Raw genomic sequence first — 26,717 nt, forward strand, 5'->3', positions numbered from 1 at the left:
AGCATATACTGAGTCCTCTGTCTAATGGGAAGGAGAAAATTTTAAGCCTTTCTTTGAGCTTGCAGCAGGAGCTGTTAGGATGGACAGGGCCACTCTCTCCACTGTCCTCTGGTGGGCTGCTCCAACTCCCAGTATACATCTAGTGAAGAGTGAAAGGAGTCCAAAGTTGGCACCAGCCTCCTTAAAACTCTGGTGAGTGACATCTGTGTGGGGGGGTGGAGAGAGACAACTATTGCTCTGGGAATGTTTTCTGGCCAGTAACAGTCAACAAAAGAATTGCACTGTTTATATAGGCCCTACACAGACTGAGTGAGGACAGAAAGTAAGTCCATACATCATAACTTGACTTGCCAGATTTTCTTTGTGGGGCAAGGATAAAAGGAAGATTGAACAGTAACTCTTACACAGGAAGAGAAAATCTTAAGTTTGTTGTTTTTATTGTAGACAAAGTTACAGGTTTGAGAGAGGACTTTTCATTACAACACACTGATTGATTGATTGAAGCAGTGAAGCCTGAGTCCTCATTAAGAATTAACCTGGCCCCATAATCACTTTCAAAGGAGGCCCTGCTCTGCATCAGCTCACCCTCTGTAATGTATACAGCTCCAGTTCCTAGCATAGGTGATAACCCCCTTGCTAGCTGGTAACATATTTTATGCTGCTTAGTCAGCCAGGAGTTCCAGTAAAACACAGATCTGTGACACATCTCTAGCTAAAATAAAACAGAGCTAGAACCTACTTCCCTGCCTACAGTGCTCAAGTGCAATCAGTCCTTCATTTATTTTCATTGGAAAGCAATGTTTAGAGTTCTCTTCACCAGCACCTGGCTGATTCTGCAAAGCCTGTACCACTCCCTACTGTCAGTGCGGGGGGGGGGGGGGAACTGTGCAGGGACTGCAGCATGTCTGTCCTACAGCAGGTGTCTAGCCCTTTTCCTTGCAGAGGAAGTCTTGAAAACATAAACAAGGTTATCAGCTTGCTGAAGTGGAAAGGAACAAGCAGCTGGCTTCTACTTCTGCCCTGGTGGGGACCTCGTAGAGATTCTCCTGAGCTCCTCAGGCCAGTCCTGCAGCTTGAAGTGCACTAATAAAAAGACTCTTGTGGTTCTGTCCAAAATGGCCAAGGCCAGCTCTGCTAGCAGTCAGTCAGTATCCAGCTTTTTTTAAGCATGGGTATCTCCTATTGTATCAACAGTACAGCCTACTGCAGTGTGACAGGTGTTACTTATCAGAGTCCTATGTAAGTTGCTATATGGGAGAGGGGGAGAGCAGTGGGCAGCCATTTGCTGGTGTCACTTGGTGCATGCAAAAGCCGGGCTTAGAGCCCTGTTGCAAAGTCCCCTCATCCACCAGTTAACATCTGCTATGCCACACATTCCTCCAAACCTTATGCTGCAGTCTGTCCCATTTATCCAGCCTAGAGGGCGCCTAGTGTTCTGAAACATTCTTCTTGCTGAGTGAGGAGCTAAGCCCCTACTACTCCTGGGGGAATTCTGCATCACTGCACATGTGCAGAATTCATCTCCCCTGCAGATTTGCTTCTCTGTAGAAAAATGACTTCTGATGGGGAAGTAAAGGGAAACCGCAAGAGTGGTCACACCCCTCTCTGGCAACACAGGCAGGTTGGTTCAGGCACCCAGAGCAGCTGGTAGAGACATAAATTACTGCCAGGAGGGGAGGGGAGTTGGGCAGGTGTGTGTGAGTGTGAGAGAGAGAGAGACACACTCTGTCTCTCTCGCTTGCTATTGCAGTACGCTGGGCATGGAGGGGTGGGCCTTCAGGGTGTTTCTGAGGAGCAGAACGTAGCAGCCTGCCTACTTAGTGAATTCCCCCTGGAGTATAAAACAGGTGTAAAAGTTTTAAGGCTCCTTTACAGTGCCAGAGTGCTGTAAAGGACAGTATGGCCTTATAAATGCTCATGTGCTTCAGTGATTAGAACTGGTCTAAATTTTTGGCCTGAAAAAATGTGCTCCATGAACTGTTTGCTATGGACCTTCCTGGGGTGGTCAGTAGCCCATATTCCCAGCCCTCACTTGCTCATCAGGTGCCTATGATGTAACACTGAGCACATGGCTGCATATATTGGTTGACTAATAACTGGAAATAAAGGGTCAAACCTAGCAACATTACTATAAGGCAAGGGGGTTTGGAGATTTCCTCCAATGCTACTTACTCCCCTTCTCCAGCCATTGTAGTGCACTTTAAATAAGTGACCTAAATAATTGAAGCCAGTATGATTACATTATTTTGACAAATAAAATATGCTGAATTTTGAAAAATTTTAATATTGGGCACAGAATTTTTAATTGTTTGGTGCAGAATTCTCCCAGACTAGCCCTTCCCCCAGCCCTTGACCTGTCAGTTTGGGCCCAGCAGGGATGAAGAAGATAGTGGAATGTTGTAACTGGAAGGAAAATAGCCTATCAACGTTCCTCTTCTGCCCATACACATGTGTTATTCAAACATTAATTCTCTAGCACAACGTAGTCTAATACATAGCAACAGGGTTCCCTTTCAGACAATGGAGTGCAACCAGCTGTGGTCTGAAGCCCATAATGCAAGTGACAGGCACCTAACGCAGTCCCCTGGCAGTGTATTAATGGCTAAAAGGCTATTGGTCATGGAAACTTATAAATATGTACACAGCTGCCTTTCCCTGAGAAATCCTGGAATGTTGGACAGCTCGAGAAGGAAGGGAGCCCATCCTCATCCAGCAGGAACAACCAGCTCAGCTGCTGGACAGGCTAGTGCTAACATGAGGCAATTCTCCCCTGGACAAGATGGTGGGTGCACAAGTGATTCCGAGCCCCAGTCAGGCAGTGACCCAGACACTACACTGCTGCTTTCTCTGCTCTGTACATTGAGCAGTAGTGTTTGTCTAAGGGTGATAAGGCATAAATCAATGGAGAACACTGTAAATCTCCACCCTGTGAATTAACTGAAGAGGCAGGCTGGGTGAGCAGCAGCCAGGCAGTCCTGTTTAATTTCTGCTCTGCCACTGATTTATTGTATAGCCTCCCTGTGCCTCAGTATTGGGCAATACTAAGGCTCACCCAAGCTCAGATTCTGGGATGACCCTGCTCCTATTTGTAGGGCACTGGGAAGATGTTAAGTGCTAAAAATGACTAATAATCTTCATGTGGTACTGAGTGGTACTGTCCCCAATTTACAGATGGGGAAACTAAAGCTTGGTCTACACCCGTGGTCCCCAACTGATCTACCATTGTGGGCCACATATGCAGCTCTCTGTGTGTTACAATGGCCACATCCACACAACATATATACTACCTGTGTGGCTGTGAGGATGTCACATAGGCCGCAGCTGTGTGTTAATTGGGTCTTGGGTTGAGAACCACTGGTCTACACTTAAAAAATTACATCAACCTAGCTCCATGGGTCAGGGCTGTGACAAATTATACACCCTGAGCACAGCAGTTAGGTTGGTCTAGCCCCTGCTGTTGACATTGACCTAGCCACCCGCTTCTTGGAGAGGTGGGATTAACAACACTAATGGAAAAGCCCCACCCATCAGTGCAGGAAGTGTCTACACAAGGGTGCAGCAGCCCCATAAGTGTGCCACTGTAGCAGGGGTAGTGCAGACATCACCTTTAGCAACTGCTGGGGTACGTGCAGAGGCAGCATTGAAATTCAGGAGTTTCTAACTCCCAAGGCCCTGCTCTGGCTACCGGACAGTGCTGCCTCCTGCAGGCGCTAATGCTTTCACAACTGGCAGGGGGTGAGTTCAACTGACTGAAGTTGTCATTCTAAGCGAAGGAAATGGTAGAAACAGCCCCGTCCCTATAAATTATGGTGCCCTATGCAGCCAGAGCACCTGCTCCCCCGGGGGGTCCGGCCCTCCACAGGGAGGGGGATGCCCACACTCAAGGGCTGCAGAATGACAGAGGCAGGAGCTGTGGGGGGCCCCACATGGAGCCCAGGGGATTAGTGGGGGGCCTGGCACCCACAGCAGGAAGCAGGACGACCCAGCCTCAGTCGTGTCGCTTGGGGGGGAGGAGGGGTTGGAGAAAAGACCGCCCCCCGGCTGCACTCACCAGTAGTGGGAAGTGGAGCGACCCAGCTCCAACCCGTTCCGCTCTCCCCGCCCCGGCTCCCAGCCATGTCGCTTGTGGGAGGGGAAAGGACTGCCCCCCCCCCCACTCACTGGCAGTAGGAATTGGAGTGACAGCTGGAAGCTGGCGGAGTGGAGCAGGCTGGGGCCGGGTTGGTCCGCTTCCTGCCGTTGCCGGAGAGTCCGGGGTCAGGCCCGACCCCTGCTTCCAGCGCAGGGGGGAAGGGGTGGAATGGGGGTGGGCCAAGGGTGGAGCAGGGGGAAAGAGATGGGGTGGAGGGAGTTGTTCCAGGCCCCACACCCCCCAGGGATGGCCCTGCCCCTTGCAGTGGGCGCAGCTCATGAGTGGGCCGGCTGGGGAATAGGGCTGGCTGCCGGAGCTGGTGCTGCCGCGTATGCACGCAACTGCCTAGGGCAGCATAAAATTTGGAGCAATTTGGTGCCCCACATTTCATGGTGCCCTATGCAGCTGCGTATTCTGCATATGTCTAGGGACGATCTTGGGTAGAAAAGTTCCCCCGCAAGGAACATGTGATTGCCAGTATAGCACCTCCAGGGAGACTCACTCCTCATGACAGGTACAGCAGGGGTCAGATCGAAGGCCTTACTGCAAATCTAGGGGAAATGACCTCTTCACTGAGCTGCGATATTACATGCAGCTCCTCTAGCAAGTGTTCCAGTAGCGAGAGTTAGCCAGCGCTCACAGTGACTGTGTTCTGCACTTGTCTGGCACCATCAAGGGAAGGGTCTCAAAGCACTTTACAATCAGTAATGAATTACCTACCTCCCAGGCGTGAGGTGAGAGTTAACAGTTCTCCCTGGTTGACAGAGAGGAAAACTAAGGCACAAAGCGGGTAAATGTAGATCAGGAGGAGTCGCTCCTGGCCAGAGAGCAACATGTACCCACAGCTGGCCCCCCATCCTCTTCCTCCGATTGGCTTCACAGTGCAAATGGGTGGAAGCCCTTCCCCTGCGGGTGCTGTCTGACAAAGTCCAAGGGTTGATCCACGTACATTGTGGGATAGAGGTACCACATGACTACTCCCGAGGGGTTGACGATGACAGTGAAGTTCTCTCCAGCCTTCAGGCCGCTGATGATCCCGCCACTGTACACATCCTGTGCCTGGAAGAGACATGGGTGTTACCAGCATTTCCATGATGCCTCTCATCCCAAAAGTATGTAAAAACCCCATTTACTTCCAAGGCAGATGAGAGATCCCAGTAAGTGTAGCCCGCTCTGGCAGGCCGAATAAGCAGGGCACAGTAAGGCTACACAACAAGGGCAAACTACTGGATCCAACCCCAAGGGATTTTGATCAGAGGCTGCAGGAGTGGGAACGGCTCCACTGAAAATACCCAGAGTCAGAATGTGCCTAAGAAACCAAAGGCACAGGATAACCCTCCCCCATCACCTCCTAGAAATCTCTCATCCACACTCTCATCTAACCCACTTTAGTCCGTGAGAGCCACGAGGACCACAGCCTAACTGCAAGCACATCATCGAAGTCCCAGAGCCAGGCTAGTCAGTGTTTTGGTACAGTCACTCGCCACCCCATCCCCTCCTTCCTCATCTTGGAGTAAGAACAGGGGCAGGAGCTTTGTAGGTGTTTCCCCACCCCCACAATGTGTAGGGCCCAGTTGCCCGCATTCAGGACTGCAGCATTCAGAGTGCAGCCTAATCTCTGGCGTGACTATGCCAGGGGAGGGATAAATCCCAGCACCAGCATGTGTAGGTAACTGGGTGTGTGGACTTGGCTTGTGGTCTCCAACAGTACTACATGTTGTGTGAGGCTGAGGGTGGGGAGACAGGACAAACACTACGTTCAGGGCAGAGAGTAGGAGGGGGACTCCAAACCCCAAAGCATCGTGTGTGAACGTGGGGGCTGGGCTCCCCGCTCTGCAGAGATAAGCGGCCTGCACGGCAGGGGCATTGGCGTGGGACCTGCTGTGTTTTCCCTGCTCACCTCGTACACGGCACTGGCGGAGAAGTTGAGCTTGCTGAGGGAGGTGGTGTAGCGGTATGGCATGTCTGTCCGCCGGCTGAGGAAGACCAGGGCACTGGCTGAGTGGGAAAGCGGGCGCAGGAACACCTCGATCTGAGACTTCTCCTAGGGAAGCACAGGGGGAGCAGAAAGAGGGAGTCTAGGTGCATCTCCAGCTTCTCTGCACCTCTCTCTGCAGCTGCCACCCGCTCCCCCAAACGCTCCTCGGCTCTTGGGATGGCTCCTGAACCTGCCCTGGCAGGGGCCTAGAAGCAGCACAGATCAAGTCTCTCTGTTGGGCTCGAGGGGACCAGCCAGACACTGATACACCAGGCATCAGCAGGAGGGAGTGAACTCGGGTAGTTTAGTGGCCGCCCTACCCACCGGTGGGCCCAGAGCACCGAGATTAACTCTTTCCAAACCAACAGACAAGGGCGGGCATTGGAGAACAAACCGAGCAGCCGAGTCCAGTGGGGTGCAAATGGAGGAGAGCAAATGGAGAGCTGTTTAACAAGCGCGTCTTAGTTCAAGCGTTCCCGGGGGCACCTCCCCGCCGCCTGTGGAGGCCTCCCCAATATTATACTAACCCTGTAAATCCCCAGCTAACCACAGCCATTCCCAGGCTCGGGTCACCTTCTCCCCTGACACCCAGCTAGGCCCTCTCAACAGCTATTCCCCCATCTACTCCCCTCTCCTGGGCCCTCATGCTGTCAGGTTCCCACATGCTCCTTTCTGTACCCTAAGGACTCTGCGTCCCTGGATTCCCAAGGGGTCCTGGTTGATTTTGATCATCAGTCGGTTCTGCAGGATCTCCCTGGAGCTGCGGGAGAGGGTGCGGAGGTCCGTGGACATGAAGAGCGGGGCAGCCAGCACCGTCCATAAGGCCATCTGGGATCGGGACTGTTCATAGCTGAGGCCAAAGTTTCCAATGATCAGCTGTGGCACAGACAGGGAGGGCGGAGAGGGAGACAGTGGAAGAGCAGAAGGGAGGGCGGGGTACACATTAGTAAGACAACTGCTGCTCTCAGTGGCAGGACCCAGCCCACTGGCATCCTGGCAAGCCCTTTCCCTCCCCCACGGGTGGAGCATGCCCAGCTAACACAGTCATAAAGGTGCCCATCCCCATCTGTGCTCAGGGATGTTAAATATACATTAATTAAAATACTAACACTTTTAAACCCCCACTTTGCCCCTAATCTAGACAGGGCCTTTCAGGGTGGATGAGGGATGTGGCGTACGGGTTAGGTAGCTCTGGCAGCCTACAGACCTGTATGGTGTGCCACGGGCTAACGAATTCCTGCCAATTCTCCACCCTGCTTCTAGACAGGAAATCCCTGGAGACCCTCCCCTCCACAGCACAAAGTTACCATGTCTGGGTCATTCCAGTGGCCAGGGCCGGCCACCGGCTGCAGCACATCCTGATTTGCTGAAAACCAGTCCACAATAGAGAGGACGCTGTTCCAGGAGTCCTGAATGTCACCATAGTTACGCCAGAGGTTACAGATGTTCGCCAGGAGGGTGTAGTTCACCTAGAAGAGAACAAGGTGTACGGCGGGGGAGGGAGAGGAGCTCAGGTGAATGGGAGAGGGGGGATGTGCCCACAGCACTATGGGATGCACCTTTGTTATGGGGAGGGGGGAAAAATACCACCCCTCCCCCCAGCCCCACTGTACGTATCATTGCTAGTTCAGAAGCCACCGGTGAGACTCACTAGGAACGCTGGGCTCAGTTCTGAGAGCCTCAGGGCCCAAAAGGTGTTGATAGATGTGAGGGAATTCAGAGAAGTGCAACACCAAGCAACTAAGGGGCAAGGTGCCTCATTTGTGGGAAAAGTCGTACAGCCTGGCTAACCAGCTAGAGGTAACTGGGGGTGGGGGAAGACACAATGACCATCCACGAGTACACTTGAAGGGTGTAAGCAATAAGGAGGGGGCAGAGAGGAATTGATCAGGGTGATCCAAAGGCCTAGAGTGCTGGCGAGGGTGGAATGAGAGTGCGCCAAGGGAAAACTCATGCTCCACTATGGAGGAGTCTCCCAGGGGAGATGGTGGAAGGCCAATCACTGGAGACATTCAAAACTGGACAACACTCTGAAGAATAGATGGGTAGGGAATGATCCTGGGTTGGTTGGGATAGGGATGGACAAGAGGTGTCCTACAGGCCTCTTTTCCACATTTAACTTCAGTGATTCTCCTGTAGACATCACCACTTTTCAGGAGTGTCCTTTTACATTAACAACACGGCCCGAAGATTGGTACCACTGCCCTTCCTCCTGCACCCCGACCTGGCATCCTTCCACATGGATCCACAGCCTGTCTGACGGCTCACGGTCCCTTTGGGAGATCAGTGCCCACAAGCCAATCATAGCAACTGGGGTGGAGGAGGGGTAGGAAAGGAAGGCATTAGGAATTCATACAACGCTCCCCCCAGGACAGCCAGTGCAGGATGTTTAGAGGAAAATCAAAGGAACCCCAGGATCTGCCAGGGTGAGCCTTACCTTGGGTGGAAGCCCTCCCCGATAGGCTGGCCAACTGCAGGAATAGGCAATGGGGCGGCCTGTTGCATTCAAGGCCATTGCCATTTTAGGGTAGCCTGTGAAAGACAAGAAATCCAATTGGTCAAGGAAATGGCTGGCATTGACCAGGGGGAAAACAGCAGCCCTTTCTGGAACGATCACTCAGATGAACCTAGTTACATGGATTTTGAATGGGCTATTTTAAGAGACACACAAGTGGAAAGAAAGGGGCTCAGGGATTGGGGAGGGGGGGGGGGAGGCGGAGGGGAGAGGCCAATAACAGAAGCTGCCTTCCTTAAGAAATCAAATATTTGAGGGCTTCTTCACCCATACTCAAATCCTGAGGCTGAAACCTATCCCCCCACACACTATCAGCACTGCCAAACCACCAGGTCCCGCACCAAAACACAGACCCATCAGACAAGCCACTCTCTGGCCACCAATGGGATTTCTGCCGAAAAAAAGCTCTGCCTTATGGCCAGTAAGGACAAGCCCCCCCCGCCCCCCGCCAACCACAACATCCTATGCACATGTAAGCTCATCTCTGAAGGTTCTGTAGCCCCACTGTAAAGCAGGTATCTTGGCTACCTTCTAAAATCCCAGCTAGGGACCAAGCTCGGAGGTGAAGATCCAGAATGGGAGGCACAAGGAAATGAACCTAACACGATGTGGGTTTCTGCCCATTAGCAGAGGGATTCTCAGCCTTTTCCCAAGCCACAGTCCCACGTTCAGCCACTTCTGCACACCCCTCTTGAAACACGCCACCAGTGTCCTCAGAGACTGCCCCAGTTCCCCTGGTGCTTCATGGGAAGCACCGTGAGCATCAATCAATGAGTTATAGAGATGGTGAATAGGAATCGAGATGGCAGCCCCATTCCCCTGATACGTGCAGGAGCCCCCATCTGGGGTGGCCCACAGGCTGCGAGAGCCTCTGCTTTAGCATAAAGAAAAAATGTCTTCTCAGTTTCTCTGACACCAAGGACAGTAACAGTGGCGTGGCTCCAAGTTCACACAGCCCAGGAGACAGTCTTTACCCTGGGCCTGCTCTTCTTCTGATGAGTAGCAGCCATCCAGCTTCAGCATGTCCACGCCCCACTCCGCGAAGGTCAGGGCATCCTGTTCGACCCGGTCCAGCGTGGTGCCTGGGTAGCCACCGCATGTGTAAGTGCCCATGTCTCCATAGATGCCCAACTTCAGCCCCCGGGAGTGCGCCTGTGCAAAGGACAGGGCTGTGAGAGAGAGCCTGAAAATCCCTGGCTGCCACTCGGGGCAGGTGTGTGTTTGTGGGGGGGGGGGAACGTGTCAGAGTGGACAGTGCTTTAGCATCTCTCACTGCTCTACAATATCACCTCTCATCTCTCAGGTCACAGACCTCATGCCTCAAGGCCACGAGATGTGATGTGACTGAAATACCAAGAAATACCACCCTGCTCCCCATCCCCTTCCCTCTCTGGATCCTGTCTTTACACGAAAAGAATCAGCTCACGTAATCCGCCAAGGCTTTGATCCCACTGGGAAACCGCTCGGGATCCGGGATCAGTTGCCCCTTTGCGTCCCGCTTCTTCGCCATCCAGCAATCATCTATGTTCACATACACATAGCCCAGCTCCTTCCAGCCATCATCCGCTAGACAATCTATCATGTCAACAAAAAGCTTCTCGCTGCCTCGTGGATGGGGAGAGGGAGAGAGAGAGAGAACAGGCTCAGAGCAGGCAGAGGTAACAAAACAAATAAACCCATTATTAACAACAACACTTAGCACCTGCTCCTCTTTAGCCCCAAAGATAAAAAACAAAGTTTTTATCCTACAAAAACCATTGAGTCATTGAACCTTTAATCAAGACGGAAAAGACCTTTTAGGTTCCATCTTCCCCTGTCACTGCCAGTGCAGGGGTCTTGTCTCCACAGCAGAGTCTCAAAGTCTTTGTCCAGTCCCGTTTTAAAGGACTCCAGCAATGTCCACTTCCTCTGGGAGTCTATTCCCTTCTCTACCAGATCTCATCAATAGGAAATGTTTCCCGTTATTCCTCCTTGTAGCACTCGGAGTCTGAACAATTGTAAGGCATTTATCTGCCCCCCGTGACTGTAGTATCTGAGCCCCTCACCACGTGGAATGCATTTATCCTCACCACACCCCTCTGAGATAGGAAAGTGCTGTTATCCCCCTTTTGAAGATGGGGCAATGGAGTCTATGGGGAGCAGCGAAATGAACCTGGGGCTCCCAGGTCCCAGGCTAGTGCTGTAACCACTGAACCATCCTCCCTCTTTCCTCGCCTTGCTGTTCACACCCTCCAGGCATTTGTCAACAGTAGCTAGATCCCGCCCCTCAGTCCCCATGTGGCCTGTGCAAACCAATGCATTTTGTCCATTCGCTCTCTCCTTTCAAGTCACCCCCTCCAACCCCAGCAGCAGTTTTGTTCTTTAAATTCTCTCCAGTTTCTCAATCTCGCTCCGTTACCGAGGTCCCAGAACAGAACATGGAATTGTTGGTGGGGACCTCACGAGGCCTGTACGGAGATGGTCTAGCCCCCTCCCTCGTCGGCCATGTGACCCCCACCTGGAGTTTGTCAGCTCCTGGGCTCCAGACTGAGCCTCGGGGGGCCCTACCAAAACGGCTACGACTCATATTGCTGCCAAAGTCCCCTCACCCCATTCCCGGCCCGCTTGGAGCTAGGAGAGGGGGCAGAAGGAGTTAGAAACCCCTACCAGGGACAACAGGGACTTGGGAGGCTTCTGCATGAGGTGATCTGGGCCTGGACAGACAGGAGAGAGACAGCGAGTGCGGATCAGGGAGTCGTCATTGAACTCCCACTTCTCTGAAACTCTAGTTACATGGATTGGGCAGCTCCAGCACTGCAGGGACCGGCGTCCAGGGAGAGATCAATCCAACCCTGCACATGCTGCCAAGAGGCAGTCAAGACCAGGAGGATTCCAGGCCAGGGAAGAGCAGGCCTGGACAGAGTCTGGAGAGCACCCTGTCCCGCCCAGGGGTGAAGAAAAAAAAAAAAAACCATGAAGGTGACTTTTATTGAAGTCAGCCAATGCCACAGCGCTGCAACACTCCATCTCAGTACACACAACCTCAGCCTAGTATCTTCCTTGGGAAGACAGGGTTGGAGGAGTTTGAGAGTGTTTGGAGGTGGGGACATGGCTTATTTATCCATGTTTATCAAATAGTTAACTTTAACCCTTTCCTTCTCCAAATCCTAGCTTCCTGTTCCTAATAAATCCCCCCTTTATTATGCAAAAAGAAGAGTACTTGTGGCACCTTAGAGACTAACAAATTTATTAGAGCATAAGCTTTTGTGAGCTACAGCTCACTTCATCGGATGCATACAGTGGAAAATATTGTGGGGAGATTTTATATACACAGAGAACATGAAACAATGGGTGTTACCATACACACTGTAACAAGAGTGACCAGGAAAGGTGAGCTATTACCAGCAGGAGAGCGGGGGGGTGGGGGGGGGGGGTGGAGTCTTTTGTAGTGATAATCAAGGTGGGCCATTTCCAGCACTAAAAGTGGCAATTCTTCAACAAAAAAACTTCAAAAACAGACTCCAAGGATAGACTGCTGAATTGGAATTAATTTGTAAACTGGATACAATTAATTTAGGCTTGAATAAAGACTGGGAGTGGATGGGTCATTACACAAAGTAAAACTATTTCCCCTTGTGTATTTCCCCTCCTACTGTTCTTGAAAAGTGCTGGAAATGGCCCACCTTGATCATCACTACAAAAGATCCCCCCCTCCCCACCCCCCGCTCTCCTGCTGGTAATAGCTCACCTTTCCTGGTCACTCTTATGCTCAAATAAATTGGTTAGTCTCTAAGGTGCCACAAGTCCTCCTTTTCTTTTTACGGATACAGACTAACACGGCTGCTACTCTGAAACCTTTGTTATGCAATTATTTTTGATGTGCCATTCCTTTGCTGGGATTTGTTTTATTTACTCTATTGTCTCCTGTGTACTAGGCTTTCCACCCCTTGCCAGCTAGTAGTATGGTCACTGATTTCTCAGGGGCTGGCCCGCCCGTGTACCTGGCACAGCAAGGAGTCACTCGAGTGGAGACATCAGGAAGTAAAAAGCCAGGCGACGCAAAGAGAATGGACAAGCTCCAAATACTGGTGGGAGAAGAAAGGGCAGGGGAGGCTTTGTCCACCCCTCAGGGGCAGTGGCTACAGTTATGATATGTATTACAGTAGCATCCAGAGACCCCAAGCAGGACCAGCACCGCAGAGTGCTGGAAGGTGGTGACCATGCAGAAGAGCTTGGCATCTGAGATGAGCTGCTGTAAGGGGTGTCACAGAACGACCACAGGGCGGGAGGGAGGTTGTGCAAGAGTCACAGTGACAGGAACATATGATTATATAGACTAGCTAAGTGGAAAAAAAAAATACATAGAGCGTGCTCATTCATATTCTGTGTAAATCAGCAATCCCTGCTTGGCACCCGTGCTGTGAGGTCTCTGCATACTCTGCTCCAGAGCCTGAGTCCTTTTGCAACCAGGCCACACCGCAAGATCCTCCTCCTCCACCTTTCCCGACTGTCAGCAGGATCAAAGAGCGAGGAGGGGAGCCAGGGAAATGGCTGCTTGATCATTTTACAGGGTCAAGACAAGGGACGGGCTGACAATGTTTCAGACCTCAGGCTGGTGCTACAAAGACCAAAGGGCATTCTGCTTTAAGCACAGTACTTCTTGGTGGCCTCATCACAGAAACGAGCAGCATCCTGATTCCCCACAGCGTGGGGGCCCCAGGATGTTTCTGCTCCGGGAGAGAGAAGAAACATTGTCCCTCCCCTTCAAAAAAAGTGTCTTGTTTCTATGGGAGGTGTTGAAAGATCTGCTGGGATTCCATACACCGGACAGGAGATTCCCAAATTAGATCTGACATTTCCATGAATAAGAACAGCAAATGCAGAGACACCAGCTGGAGTACAATTAAGAGGGATGTCAACCCTGTGGCTTCAGGTCACACGTGGAGCACCCCATCCCTCCTGTAAGTATAAGGCCTATGTCTGCAGCCATATTGTAAGGCCTAAAGCCGAAGGCCTTCGTCTGCAGCCAGATTAAAAGAGCAGCCAAGCAGCAGCAATTAGCTGAAAAGCAGGAAGTCACATCCTCACATTCCATCTAAATTACATTAAAACAATGTAATATCGGGCTGTTAAGAAGGCGATCCTGTCCTAATGGCACCCACTATCACCAGATAAAGAAACAGATCTTAAGATGGTTAAAAAAAACAAACTTAGTTTGATAGCATCCTATCTGTCAAGAAATCACTTATCAATCGTTGTGAAATCCTCATTTTTTAAACTTTTTTTTTTAATGGTTTTGTCATTATGGTCCCCACTTCCCTATTGTTTATCTGTATGGTCTCTATGTGGTTCTTCAATTGTTTCTGTCTGTTACATAATTAATTTTGCTAGTTGTACATTAAGGTGGTGGGGTAGAATTGGTCAAAGAATTTTGTTAAACTATGTTAGAATTGGTTAGTAAAAGTTTAGTATAATGATTGGTTAAGGTATAGCTAAAAAGAACTCAAATTTCACTATATAACCTGGGGTCCAAAAGGAAGTTCTTTGGGAACTACTCCAGGACACAGCCCCAAAGATCAGAGCTGCCGGACCTCAACACTCTGCCAATGACACTGTGCAGAAACTGGAGTCCCCCAGATGGACCTGATCCTGACTGGCCATCAAGAAAAGTTCATCAGTCTTATTGAGACTGGTGGGCACTGTATGTGTAACGTGTGCATTCTGTTTTTGGTGACTGTTAATAAATAGAGGTTATGTAGTATATTACCGTGTAAGGCTCTTTCACTGGTAAAAGGTCCTGCAGAAGTAGTATACACCCAGAGCCCTACGTATTGGGAAAGGGTGTAGGTACTTAAATTGACCAGGTTAGTTACACCCTGAGCCCTACAAAGTGGGTATGGGTGGCTTTGAGCCCTACAAATTGGGTAAGGGTAGGTGCTTTTTGCCTGGAGCCCTATGGACTGGGAAAAGGTGAGGTACCCTAATGTGTGCAGGTAACACTCCCCCCAGCTGGGGCCAGGAAGAAGTGTCCCTCCAGGATGCCATATTGCACAATTAAGCATGTGATGACAATTTAAGTCTTCCTCTGAAGCAGGAGATGTTGGTGCTGCTAACAGTGGGAGACAGATGAGATGGACCAGTGTACCGACCAAGTGCGGCAATTTCAATGGCTTTCACAATGTTTTAAAATTACTCTTCCTGGCACGGAGATGTAATGGTGCAGGGGTTAGTGATCTTTGCCTCACTTCTGACTTGAGTCACGAGTGAAATGAGTCTGGTTCTCTCACCTCAGATCCTCCTGAGCAGGATGCAATGGCACAACCTAGCTCCTGCTTCTCTGCAGCCTCCTCCGCCACTCCCCCAAATGTCTCTGCTCCAACCCCGTACCTACCACCCACGCCTTTTATTTCCCCCAGCTGGCAAAGAGCTGGTGGGAGCAAGGGTGGGGGACTCATGACTGGTGAGTGAGGGGTGGGGAGGAGATAGGGCATGGAAGGGACGGACTCTGACCGAGGTGTCTCTGAATGGGGGGGAGGAGATGAAGTGGAGGGGGATGCTGGCGCTGCTTGGGGTGTCCCTGAGTGAGGTGAGAAGGGACACTGACTCAGCCCAAGGTTCAGAGTTTCCCCTCTGCCTTTGCTCTCCAAAGCACTGAAACCAAATACTGTTCAAACAGAGCACTATAAAAAGGTAATGCTTTAGCCCTTGACACACAGAGGGGAAGCATGGGAACTCCTCATGGTGCCCTCAGCTGCAGGGCGAGCCAAAAGTAGGGGTAGTTTGCCCTTTCACCTTCCTTTGTCTCCTCACCCCTCGTCATCTGCACACAGCACTTCCGGACGCAGCCCCTGGCGTTGCCTCACTCACCTGATGCAGTTGTCAGGGTCCGTCTTGCAGTCAGTGTTGCAGCGAAACCTCTCCCACGCCAGCCAGCCCATCGGGGGCACCCGCATGAGCCCATTCTCCAGAGCCAAGGCACAGGCCACTAGGGCTAGGCCAGAGACAAAGGCTGCCAACTTCATTGCTCTGGAGCGAGGGATAAATGCTGATAAGAGAGAGACAAAAACCCTTCAGTGGAAAGAGCCCTCTCCTGCCTCAGAAATCAACGGGATCCACTCGGGGGATTCGCCCACTGCAGTGAGTCATCCAGAGGGTCACAGGGCTCCGCCCACCCATCCACCACACACAGACTGACAGTGAGGAGGAATATGATGTGATATGGCATGTCCAGCCCACTCCCCCAACCCAGCTCTATGCAAATCATGGCCCTTTGTTATCAGCTTCAGGCCACCCCAGCTGACCTATCTGTGTAGGGTTCTACCGGGGCTCTAGTTGTTAGTCATCCCTCTCTGCCTTTGTTTACCTCAGAGGGGAGGTTGTACCATCCACTCATTATGGTGTTAGGGTTCCTTCCCTAGCCCCACTTCCTCTTCCCTCCAGTCCAGCTGCCTGAGAGTGTTTTCACAGTTTTCACTGCATTCCTCCACAAACCCCATCTTCCGTACAGCAATCTGTGAGTAACCCAGAGCACTGACTGTAATTCTGCATGTTACTACACCACCTGCACCCCAGCATCCCACCTCTATGGCCTCATAATATTTTACGTGTACCCCACTACGCCACCACATACTGTGCAGGGCCCTGCACCCCCAAAGAACCAGAGTAAGATACTTGCATCCTGCCCCACACATCCTTCAAAGCACCACGGTGTCAGGTCCTCCTCTCAGTGACTCATTCCGGTTTGCACAGAAATCCTCCTGCATTCACTCCATTACGCCCCACACATTCCAGTCTGCCACAGCAAAATGGCTCAGTCCAACACCCTGCCTGTCCCCCCAAGCATCTCCGTGGTGACAGCTGCACCCCAAAGCACCACTGAATCCTATCCAGTATACTCCAGTGCCATCATCCACTAGCAATGGCCCAGAGCACTCCGATGTCCCGAACATACACTCGCCACCAGCCCTGTAGTTCAGCGACACACCCTCCCAATATGCTGTCTGAGCTGGACCATTGGCATGGGCTCTCAAGCACAGCATTCAAAACAGAGTCCACACGCCCAGGTCCCACAGACCTGGGTTTACAATGCAGTGCCCATGTAACTGAGGGTTGGGGGGGGGGGCTGTGTGGGGATTTCAGGCAGCACACGCTGTGGTTGGCTACTCAGGTTGTTACAGAACCAGAGACAACTACAGAGCCAGTCTGTGTCCAGCAGCCCCAGTAAAGAAGCCCACTTTGTGCTCATTCCGATGAGCTCTGTCCTGGGAGATACTCCAGACAGGAGCAGAGAGGGGAAACACTTCCCAATAGATCACACTGGGAATCTGGATGGGTGAAGTGCCTTTAACTACATCCATTTACTTGGCAGCCTCAGTTCTTCCTGGTTTGGCTTGATTTTTCTAGTCTTTGTTCCTCCCTTCTGCCTTAGGAGACCTTCTATAATAGGTGGAATGGAAGAAATGTATTTGCTTTGGCTTGCACTGTGTTTATAGTCAGATCCTGCTGCTTATTTACACAGTATCTTCCAACTGTATCCTTCCCTCTCCATTCCCACTGCCAAGGTATTAGTCCGATGAAGTGAGCTGTAGCTCACGAAAGCTTATGCTCAAATAAATTTGTGAGTCTCTAAGGTGCCACAAGTACTCCTTTTCTTTTACTCCTGCTCTAGTAATCCCTATCTTGGCCACAGCACCTTCCTCCTCTTTAGCTATCCCCTGCTTCCTCCCTCTGGCCCATTCAACACTTCGCTGCCAGGATAGTCTTCCTTTCCTTCTGCTGGCCCCAAGTCCCTCCCCTCTTCTTGAATCTGCACTGATTTCCCCTCACTTTCCACTTACAGCTCAAATGTCTCCTTGCTTCCCAATCTCTCCAGAGCCTCTGACTCCACTTTTGCTCATTTCTTGTTCCTACGCAACCTGCCCTGCACGCTACACTCCAGCCATTCTTCCCTCCTGACTGTTCCCTTTGGGGGTGCTGGTACTCAGGGCTGAACAGAGGGTTTTGGGAGGCCTGGGGTAAAATCTGAAACTGAGGCCCTCCCTTTGGAAAAAAAAAATGACCACTGAAGGGCAGTGCAGGGGGTCGGGGCGGGTTGGAGGGGAGCCCACCCCGCACTCACCCCACAGCAGTGGTTCAGCTCCTGTCCCATGGGGTTAGGCCCAGCTCCCCGCTCTGGGCATTGTGACCTGGCACATGGGATCACCGCACCACTCAGGTTTGGCCCTCATGTTGGAGGGACCACCAGGCCAAATTCCATGAGTGGCACTGCAGCCCCCTGGTCAGGTCTCAATGCCACTCAGTTTGGGGGGCCCTCTCAAACAGGCTCTTGGGGCAAACTGCTCCTCTCTGGGTGGCCCTGTCAAAACTAGGCCTTTTCCTAAATATTTCCAGGGCTGCTCTCACTGGTGGAGCTACAATGGCAGTAGTGCTGATGGGAACACTAGTACAGACAGGCTGCCAGCCTTCTAACCCCGTTCTGAGCACATCTACACAACACAGTGCTTCACTCACGAGAAGAAGTTCTAAAGGGCTTGCGTCAGGCGTATAAATGTGGTTATGGTTAGAAAAAGTGCAATGTTGTCAGCTTGCGCAATTTTACTGTGACTCTTGGAATATCTGGTGCTTTCCTTAAAACCCCAGCTCCTGGAGTCATGTGATGATGTGAGATGCTCAGCTTTTATTTAAAAACAAAAACAAACAAACAAACAACCAACCCCTACTGTTTCTAACCTTCATGGTTGTGGAGAAAAGCTTGAGAATGTGACCCCTAAATGCTATATCCCCCAAAGACAGAAAGAACCCCAAAGGTATTACTTTTTAAAAAATTTCCTGATTTAAGCCAATCACATGATTTTGGGGGCCTACCTCATGATTTTGAATACTTGGGATTGATTGTGAACATACATGATTGTGTAAAAATGGTATGGTCTTCATCATCTGCTCCCTGTGGATCTTCTACCCGGCCATTTAAGTTAGTGACAAAGACAAATTTCAGGTGCTATTTGCCAGGAGTCAGGAGTGGGGATACAATGTAAAGCAAAGCAGCAGCCTGGCACTGCTGCGGAATACCTCTAGCCTAGAGGGCCTCTCTGGCCAACCCAGAGCTGGCTCTGCACCTCTGCAGCGGCTTTCCTACACCCCAGATATTCACCAGTTACCACAAGGCCCACAAGCACCGTGAGATCCAGGGCACAAGGTAAGACAGTCCGAAGGGCTGCTTAACTTACATGAGGGGCTGAACCAGCCCCCAGCAGCTCCAGAATAGGGCAGGGTCCAGCTGCCCCCCCTTGCACTGGATTCTCCAGGAATGACTCGGGGCCTGTGTTTGCAATTCAGGAGCACTGCCATGAATACAACTAGGGGAACATCCATCCCATCAGGGGCAGCTCGGTAAGGTGCTGGAAAAACAGAATGGCCAGGCAGTCATACTAGAGGGTCGCACACTTCCCTGCTCATGTAGGCAAGCTGTGTGTGTAATCCAAGTGCTAAGGAAGGCCCAGCTGGGGAGGGGCTGACTGAAGTGAAGTGGAGGGCAAGGGGCCCAGCTGGAGTGGGGGACTGAGCGGCCTCACTAGGGGAGGGAAGGGCTGGAGTGATGAAGGGGCCCGGCTGAGTGTACAACTCAGCCTACATAAGGAACGAGGTGTGTGACTGACCTGGTCTGTTCTACATGCAGGCAGCAGCTTACCAGAGGGCACCAGAGCTTCCTCTGCCTGCAGTACTAAACGGGAGTTCTGTGGGCCTGATTTCAGTGGAAATGAGGCTTTCCTGGTTTTCACCCAGCTCACTAGGGTTCTACCCATCGATACTTAGAATATTCCCTGAAATTTTGGAATTGGTCTGGTGCAGTTCTCAAAAGTGACAGAGAAATGCTGTCGAGTTGAGTGTAGGGCCTTGCTTTGCTTGCCCAACTAGAAAGAGGAACTAGGTCTAAACAAAAGAAAAGGAGTACTTGTGGCACCGTAGAGACTAACAAATTTAGTCTAAATAGTACAGAAAGGAGAAGCTGTGGCCGAGGTCTGGGCAGCTGCCTCTAGGCTTCCCCTTTCTGTTTAACAAGATGTAAAATTAGTCTGGAGATTAGGAATCAAATCTTGAAGTGGTCACAAAGTCACAGACACACACAGACAGCAGGGAGATTACAGCTGTACTGAATTTAGCTGTTCAGACTGTCTGTTTGCTTTTTTGTAACTTTAGCTGCAGACACCAGGGCAACAGACACATTATAGAGATCTCGATAAATAAGACAGAATCAAGCATGGCAGGTCTCATTACTCCCTGAGAAGATGGGTCCATATTATGAAAACCTCATTCACTTCAGCTCTAGTCATCACTGGGGAGGCCTCAGCTGGAGTACCGTGTCCATCTCTGGGTGCCACACTTTAGGAAAGCTGTGAACAAACTGAAGAGCATCCAGAGGAGAGCAACAAAAATGATAAAGGGTTTAGAAAACCTGACCTATGAGGGAAAGTTATAAAAACTGGGCACGTTTAATCTTGAGAAAAGACGACTGAGCAGGCACCTGATAACAGTCTTCAAATATTAAGGGCTGTTAGAAAGAGGATGGTGATCAAATGTTCTCCCCATTCACTGAAGGGAGGACAAGAAGTAACAGGATTAATCTGCAGCAAGAGAGATTTAGATTAGGAAAAACTTTTTAACTGAAAGGACAGTTAAACTCTGCAATAAGCTTCCCAGGGAGGTTGTGGAATCCCCATCATTGGAGGTGTTTAAGAACAGGTTGGACAGATACCAGTCATCAGGGATGGTCTAGGTCAGTGGTTCTCAAACTTTTGTACTGGTGACCCCTTTCACACAGCAAGCCCCCGAGTGCGACCCCCGCATTTATAAATTAAAAACACTTTTAACACCATTATAAACACTAAAAGAAAAGGAGTACTTGTGGTACCTTAGAGACTAACAAATTTATTTGAGCATAAGCTTTCGTGAGCTACAGCTCACTTCACAGGATGCATTCAGTGGAAAATACAGTGGGGAGATTTTATATACACAGAGAACATGAAACAATGGGTGTTACCATACACACTGTAACAAGAGTGATCAGGTAAGGTGAGCTATTACCAGTAGGAGAGTGGGGGGAGAAAAAACCTTTTGTAGTGATAATCAAAGTGGGCCATTTCCAGCAGTTGACAAGAACGTCTGAGGAACAGTGGGGGGTGGGAGGGGGATAAACATGGGGAAATAGTTTTACTTTGTGTAATGACCCATCCACTCCCAGTCTCTATTCAAGCCTAAGTTAATTGTATCCAGTTTGCAAATTAATTCCAATTCAGCAGTCTCTCATTGGAGTCTGGTTTTTGAAATTTTTTTGTTGAAGAACTGCCACTTTTAGGTCTGCAATCGAGTGACCAGAGAGATTGAAGTGTTCTCCGACTGGTTTTTGAATGTTATAATTCTTGAGGTCTGATTTGTGTCCATTTATTCTTTTACGTAGAGACTGTCCAGTTTGACCAATGCACATGGCAGAGGGGCATTGCTGGCACATGATGTCATATCACATTGGTAGATGTGCAGGTGAACGACCCTCTGATAGTGTGGCTGATGTGATTAGGCCCTATGATGGTGTTCCCTGAATAGATATGTGGGCACAGTTGGCAACGGGCTTTGTTGCAAGGATAGGTTCCTGGGTTAGTGGTTCTGTTGTGTGGTGTGTGGTTGCTGGTGAGTATTTACTTCAGGTTGGGGGGCTGTCTGTAAGCAAGGACTGGCCTGTCTCCCAAGATCTGTTAGAGTGATGGGTCATCCTTCAGGATAGGTTGTAGATCCTTGATGATGTGTTGGAGAGGTTTTAGTTGGAGGCTGAAGGTGATGGATAGTGGCGTTCTGTTATTTTCTTTGTTGGGCCTGTTCTGTAGTAGGTGACTTCTGGGTACTCTTCTGGCTCTGTCAATCTGTTTCTTCACTTCAGCAGGTGGGTATTGTAGTTGTAAAAATGCTTGATAGAGATCTTGTAGGTGTTTGTCTCTGTCTGAGGGGTTCGAGCAAATGCGGGTTGTATTGTAGAGCTTGGCTGTCGACAATGGATCGTGTGGTGTGGTCAGGGTGAAAGCTGGAGGCATGTAGGTAGGAATAGCGGTCAGTAGGTTTCCGGTATAGGGTGGTGTTTATGTGACCATCGCTTATTAGCACCGTAGTGTCCAGGAAATGGATCTCGTGTGGACTGGTCCAGGCTGAGGTTGATGGTGGGATGGAAATTGTTGAAATCAAGGTGGAATTCCTCAAGGGCTTCTTTTCCATGGGTCCAGATGATGAAGATGTCATCAATGCAGTGCATGTAGAGAAGGGGCATTAGGGGACGAGAGCTGAGAAAGTGTTGTTCTAAGTCAGCCACAAAAATGTTGGCATACTGTGGGGCCATGCGGGTACCCATAGCAGTGCCGCTGATTTGCAGGTATACATTGTCCCCAAATGTGAAATAGTTATGGGTGACGACAAAGTCACAAAGTTCAGCCACCAGGTTTGCATGATATTATCGGGGATACTGTTCCTGACGGCTTGTAGTCCATCCTTGTGTCGAATGTTGGTGTAGAGGGCTTCTACATCCATAGTGGCTAGGATGGTGTTTTCAGGAAGATCACCGATGGACTGTAGTTTCCTCAGGAAGTCAGTGGTATCTCGAAGGTAGCTGGGAGTGCTGGTAGCGTAGGGCCTGAGGAGGGAGTCTACATAGCCAGACAATCCTGCTGTCAGGGTGCCAATGCCTGAGATGATGGGGCGTCCAGGATTTCCAGGTTTATGGATCTTGGGTAGCAGATACAATACCCCTGGTCGGGGTTGCAGGGGTGTGTCTGTGCGGATTTGTTCTTGTGCTTTTTCAGGGAGTTTCTTGAGCAAACGGTGTAGTTTCTTTTGGGATGCAAAGCGGGGTTTGGGGTGGAGCTTGACAGCTCATGACCCCCCCAATGTAATACCCTCACGACCCCTTGAGGGGTCCCAACCCCCAGTTTGAGAACCCCTGATCTAGGTGTACTTGGTCCTGCCTCAGTGCAGGGGGCTGGACTAGATGACCTCTCCAGCCCTCCATTTCTAGGATTCCATTACTGTTTCTGCACAGGAGGGCCCACGTGGACTAAAATAGCAGGGGAAGGGATGCTCCTTGACAGGACCAAGTTGTACTGCCAGAGTCGTGTCGAGAAATCTAGGACAAAAACAACAAGCAGCGGCAGTGCAACGCAGGTCAGGAGTCAGGTGCAGCTGCAATCTGTGCGGAGTAAATTGGCATTAATGAAAGGTGAACGGTAGCTAATCTGAATCCAGGGCGTATAAAGCAATGTGTTTCCTTTGCAAAAAAAATCGGGCCCTTTTATACGGGGCCAGATTGTAACCATTTCACCAAACTGACTGGGCTGGTCCCAGCAGAGAAATACCTACCTTTTGACCTGCCACAATCAGAGCACCCACCCGCAGCTTACCCACCACTGGGCAAGTACGTTCAGGCTCTCAAGATCACAAACTCCTCCCAAAACGTGAAGGAGAAAATGATTTATACCATACCGAGATGCTGGGCTTACGCTGAATGCTAAAGAAAAGTGGTGTGTAGGCAGCTGCATTTGTCCAGACAATAAAAAGAAGAGAAGCAGAACTCTTCTGCGGCCTGTGGCTGGAGCACAGGACCGGCTGGAAACGTGTCTCTAACTTCTGCCACTGACATGCTGTGTGATCTTGGGCAAGTCTGTCTGGCCCAGTTCCTCTGGCTTCACTTTCCCCATCTCTAAATTGGGACAATAACCTCTCACAGGGGGTTGTGATGCTTACTGCGTTAACGTTTCTCTAGTGCTTTGAGACCTTCAAAGGAAAGGCACTACAGAAGTGCCAAGTGTTATTTTTTAATCGATAAAGGGGACGAGTTAAAGAAATCACTGGGACGTGGCCTGTTCTAAATGCTCAGGATCATCTTCTAGCTTTGATCTGTGCACAGAACTCCAAAGGATATCACAATATGATCATGGAGATGCTGAATGTGCCCCCTAAATTCTTTAATACAGCTGAAAGTTCATAACAAACTGCTCCTTCCTAGGGGCCCCAGTCCAACACCAGGGAAATCAACAGGAGCCTTTTCCTTGACTTTAGTGGGCACTGGATTTTGCACTTTCCCCTAAGATAAAATTGGAAAAGATCCTCGGAGATCAGAGAAGGTTGAGGCCCCCCACCTTGGGGAAACAGTAATAATCTAAACATACTTACAATGAAGGAATAAGCAGCTCAGAGACCTGGGGAATGGGGACATGGAGTCTTTAACTTTCAGTTTATTTGTCCGAAACCACCCCCAGGTCAGTAGCGACTGAAAGTTGCTCCCATCTGATGGCTTTGCGTGGAGCGTTGGAGGGTCTAAGTCTAGTTCCTACCAGGACAGATTGCTCACATTGCAAATAATCACCTACACAACTTGCAGTCTCCACAGAGGTCAAGAATTAACCAGGTCTAGAGTCAAGTGATCTATTCATTATGAACAACATAGCTAATGAATTTGATCCTGGTTTTCAGAAATTATCCACGATTTTGACTCATCTTTGTAATTCATAATTGTCCAATGAACATATGCTAGCCTATAGGGTAATTGTGAATTATTCATTTCAGTTATTCATAATTCAGGGTATGTTACTGGTTCCCCAAGTCGCACAGGACTGTTTATGCTCCCCAACTTAAAGACCAAAACTTTAATAACAAAATTCCTGCTCCACCACAGACTTCCTGTGTGACCTTGGGCAAGTCACTTGGTCTCTGTGCATCCATTCCCTATCCATACAATGGGGATGCTAGCACTTCCCTACCTCAGGTACATTAAAGATGGTGAGAGACTCAGATACTTCGATGACAGGGGCCATATAAAGAGGGTGAACACTCCTGACACCAGCTATGATCCCCCTTGTCTACATCTGAATTCGGGGGTTCACATTAGGAGCAGCTGTTCCTCAACTTTGTGCAAACAAAAACCCATTCCAAAAATATTAACAAACAAAGAGCCAGGCAGGGGACAGGCTGAGAGGAAAAAGCAATTCAGGGCTGTTTGTGAATCATTTTCCCTCCAATCACTCAGTGCTAGATCACAGAAACTAGGTTGTTTTTTCATCTTTAGGGCTGGCCCTGCCTTGAAGTACATTAATGCAGGAAGCTGGTTCAAGTGCATATGTGGAGCCTCCACACTACTGCTGCACTGTACCTACTCTGCAGCTAAGCAGAGCACTGTGGTCTCCTGTGCTAGTCAACTGGCACTCTTCGCCAGGGAAACAAAAGAAAATCTGAATGGCAGGACAGTATTATTGCACCTTATCAACTGAAAAAGAGCAGTCGCTGGATAGGAATTGACCATAAAACAACTCCAGTCTCAGACGGGGTGGAACACTGCACGGTGCATGCTAATGGCGTAGTCTGCACCTAGGAACCCAGTTCAAACCCATCAACCACGGGAAACTAAGCGCCTGGAAAGAAGCACATGCACATGGCTGAGCTCTGGGTTCAGGGAGATGGGAAGCTGCAGAACTAGCAACCCGAAGTTTGCAGCGCCTCATCCTTCAGGATCCCAAGGCACTTTTAAGCAGGGTGACCAGATGTCCCGATTTTATAGGGACAGTCCCGATTTTTGGGTCTTTTTCTTATGTAGGCTCCTATTACCCCCCACCCCCTGTCCCGATTTTGCACATTTGCTGCCTGGGCACCCTACTTTTAAGACGGCAGGGCTAGAGCCCCAAGCAGCCACCTTGGGAGCGAAGGAACAAGCAGCAAGGATCAGCCCTTCCCCTCCGGCTGGCAGGACCTGTCCGGTTCTTTAGCCTCCTCCACTCCTTGGAGGCACCTGTCGCCTGCAGAGCGCCAGCCATGAGCCCCAGCGCGGAGCCTGCCCGGGCCCGCCGGCTCACTTACCTGGGCGGAGGCGGGTGGTCCGGGCGCGGGGAGCCGCTGCGGCTGCTGCAACTCAACTGATCTTTCCAGCCTAGCCAGGGGAGGGCGGGCAATCACGTGACCACCCGCCGCTGATCACCTGACCAGCCAGTGCGGTGACTTAGGGAGGTTGGGTGTTCGGGTCGCCAGCGGGGCGGAGCCCTGCTGGGTTCCCGCGCTCTGGGCTCCCGCCGCGGCCGCTCCCGGTGGGGGGGGCAAAGACGCCCGCTTCCCGGAACCGAGTACGAGGACAGAAGAACAACGCCCTCCCCATAACCCTCCCCTTCCCGATTCTGCATTGTCGGGCCTCAGGCTGCACGATCGTCATAACCTTGAGAGAGCAGCCATGGCGGGCGGGGTTGCTGAGCCTGTGATCAGTGCCAGGGAAGAAAGGTGTTTTGTCACCCCTAAAGATGACGATGTAAAAGGGATTCAGCCTACATTTTCCCTTAGATTTTGGATTCAGTCTGATGCATTTCTCTGCTCTATTTTAATGAATGTGGAAACATTTTAATAGGCTTGGTTCAGTTCCCAGTAGAACTGACAAAAAACCCCACAACTGAAATAAATTAGTGTTTTGTTAAAAGTCTCAGCAGAAAGACCCAGGACTGAGCCGCCATAGAGACAGTATTTAGCTCTTTAGAGATTATTGTGGTTCCTAAAGGCGCTATTATTATAGTTGTAATATGGTAGAACTTAGAGACCAGGGTTCCACTGCATTAGGCCCTGTACTCACCCTGTGTCTACACACACGATCCTCCAGTGGTTACAGTACTAGCTTAGGACCTGGGAGACCCCAGGTTCAATTCTCTCCTCTGCTAGACTTTCTGTATGCTCTTGGACAAGGCCCAGATCCTCAAAGATATTTTGGTAAAAACAATGGCAGATAGGTACCTAAATACCTTTGAAGATCTGGGCCTTAGGCCTTGTCTACACTGCCACTTACAGCACTGAAACTTTCTTCGCTCAGGGGTGTGAAAATACAAGTTTTAGCGCTGTAAAGTGGCAGTGTAGATAGCGCTACAGCGCTGGGAGCTATTCCCCTCGTGGCGGGTTTTTTTTTTACAGCGCCGGGAGAGCTCTCTCCCAGCACTGGAGCTGCGACTACACAGCCACATTAAAGCATTGTTGCGGCTGTGTAGACATGCCCTAAGTCTCTCTGTGCTTCCAGGGGTGCTGGAACAATATTTATACTGGGGGTGCAAAGCCATTGA

The 26,717-nt window shown here is 50.3% G+C and overlaps 1 protein-coding gene across 2 annotated transcripts; it reads right to left on the minus strand.

Annotated features, from left to right (window-relative positions):
* Window positions 1-420: 420 nt before the first annotated feature.
* Window positions 421-25,744, minus strand: NAGA (alpha-N-acetylgalactosaminidase). Of its 2 annotated transcripts, none has more exons than XM_037882858.2 (9): window positions 25,486-25,744; window positions 15,472-15,649; window positions 10,052-10,226; window positions 9,600-9,777; window positions 8,548-8,642; window positions 7,418-7,579; window positions 6,789-6,986; window positions 6,033-6,176; window positions 421-5,191 (listed from the first exon to the last, which is right to left on the minus strand). In XM_037882858.2, the coding sequence occupies exons 2-9, from the start codon at window positions 15,624-15,626 to the stop codon at window positions 5,009-5,011; spliced, it is 1,290 nt and encodes a 429-aa protein (XP_037738786.1). In that variant the 5' UTR covers window positions 15,627-15,649; window positions 25,486-25,744; the 3' UTR covers window positions 421-5,008. The 2 variants fall into 2 exon arrangements, with proteins under 2 accessions (XP_037738786.1, XP_043400281.1); XM_043544346.1 differs by lacking the exon at window positions 25,486-25,744 and adding an exon at window positions 15,968-16,110.
* Between the last annotated feature and the right edge of the window lie 973 nt (window positions 25,745-26,717).

The sequence above is a fragment of the Chelonia mydas genome, chromosome 1, assembly GCF_015237465.2.
Source record: "Chelonia mydas isolate rCheMyd1 chromosome 1, rCheMyd1.pri.v2, whole genome shotgun sequence".
NCBI lineage: Eukaryota > Metazoa > Chordata > Testudines > Cheloniidae > Chelonia > Chelonia mydas.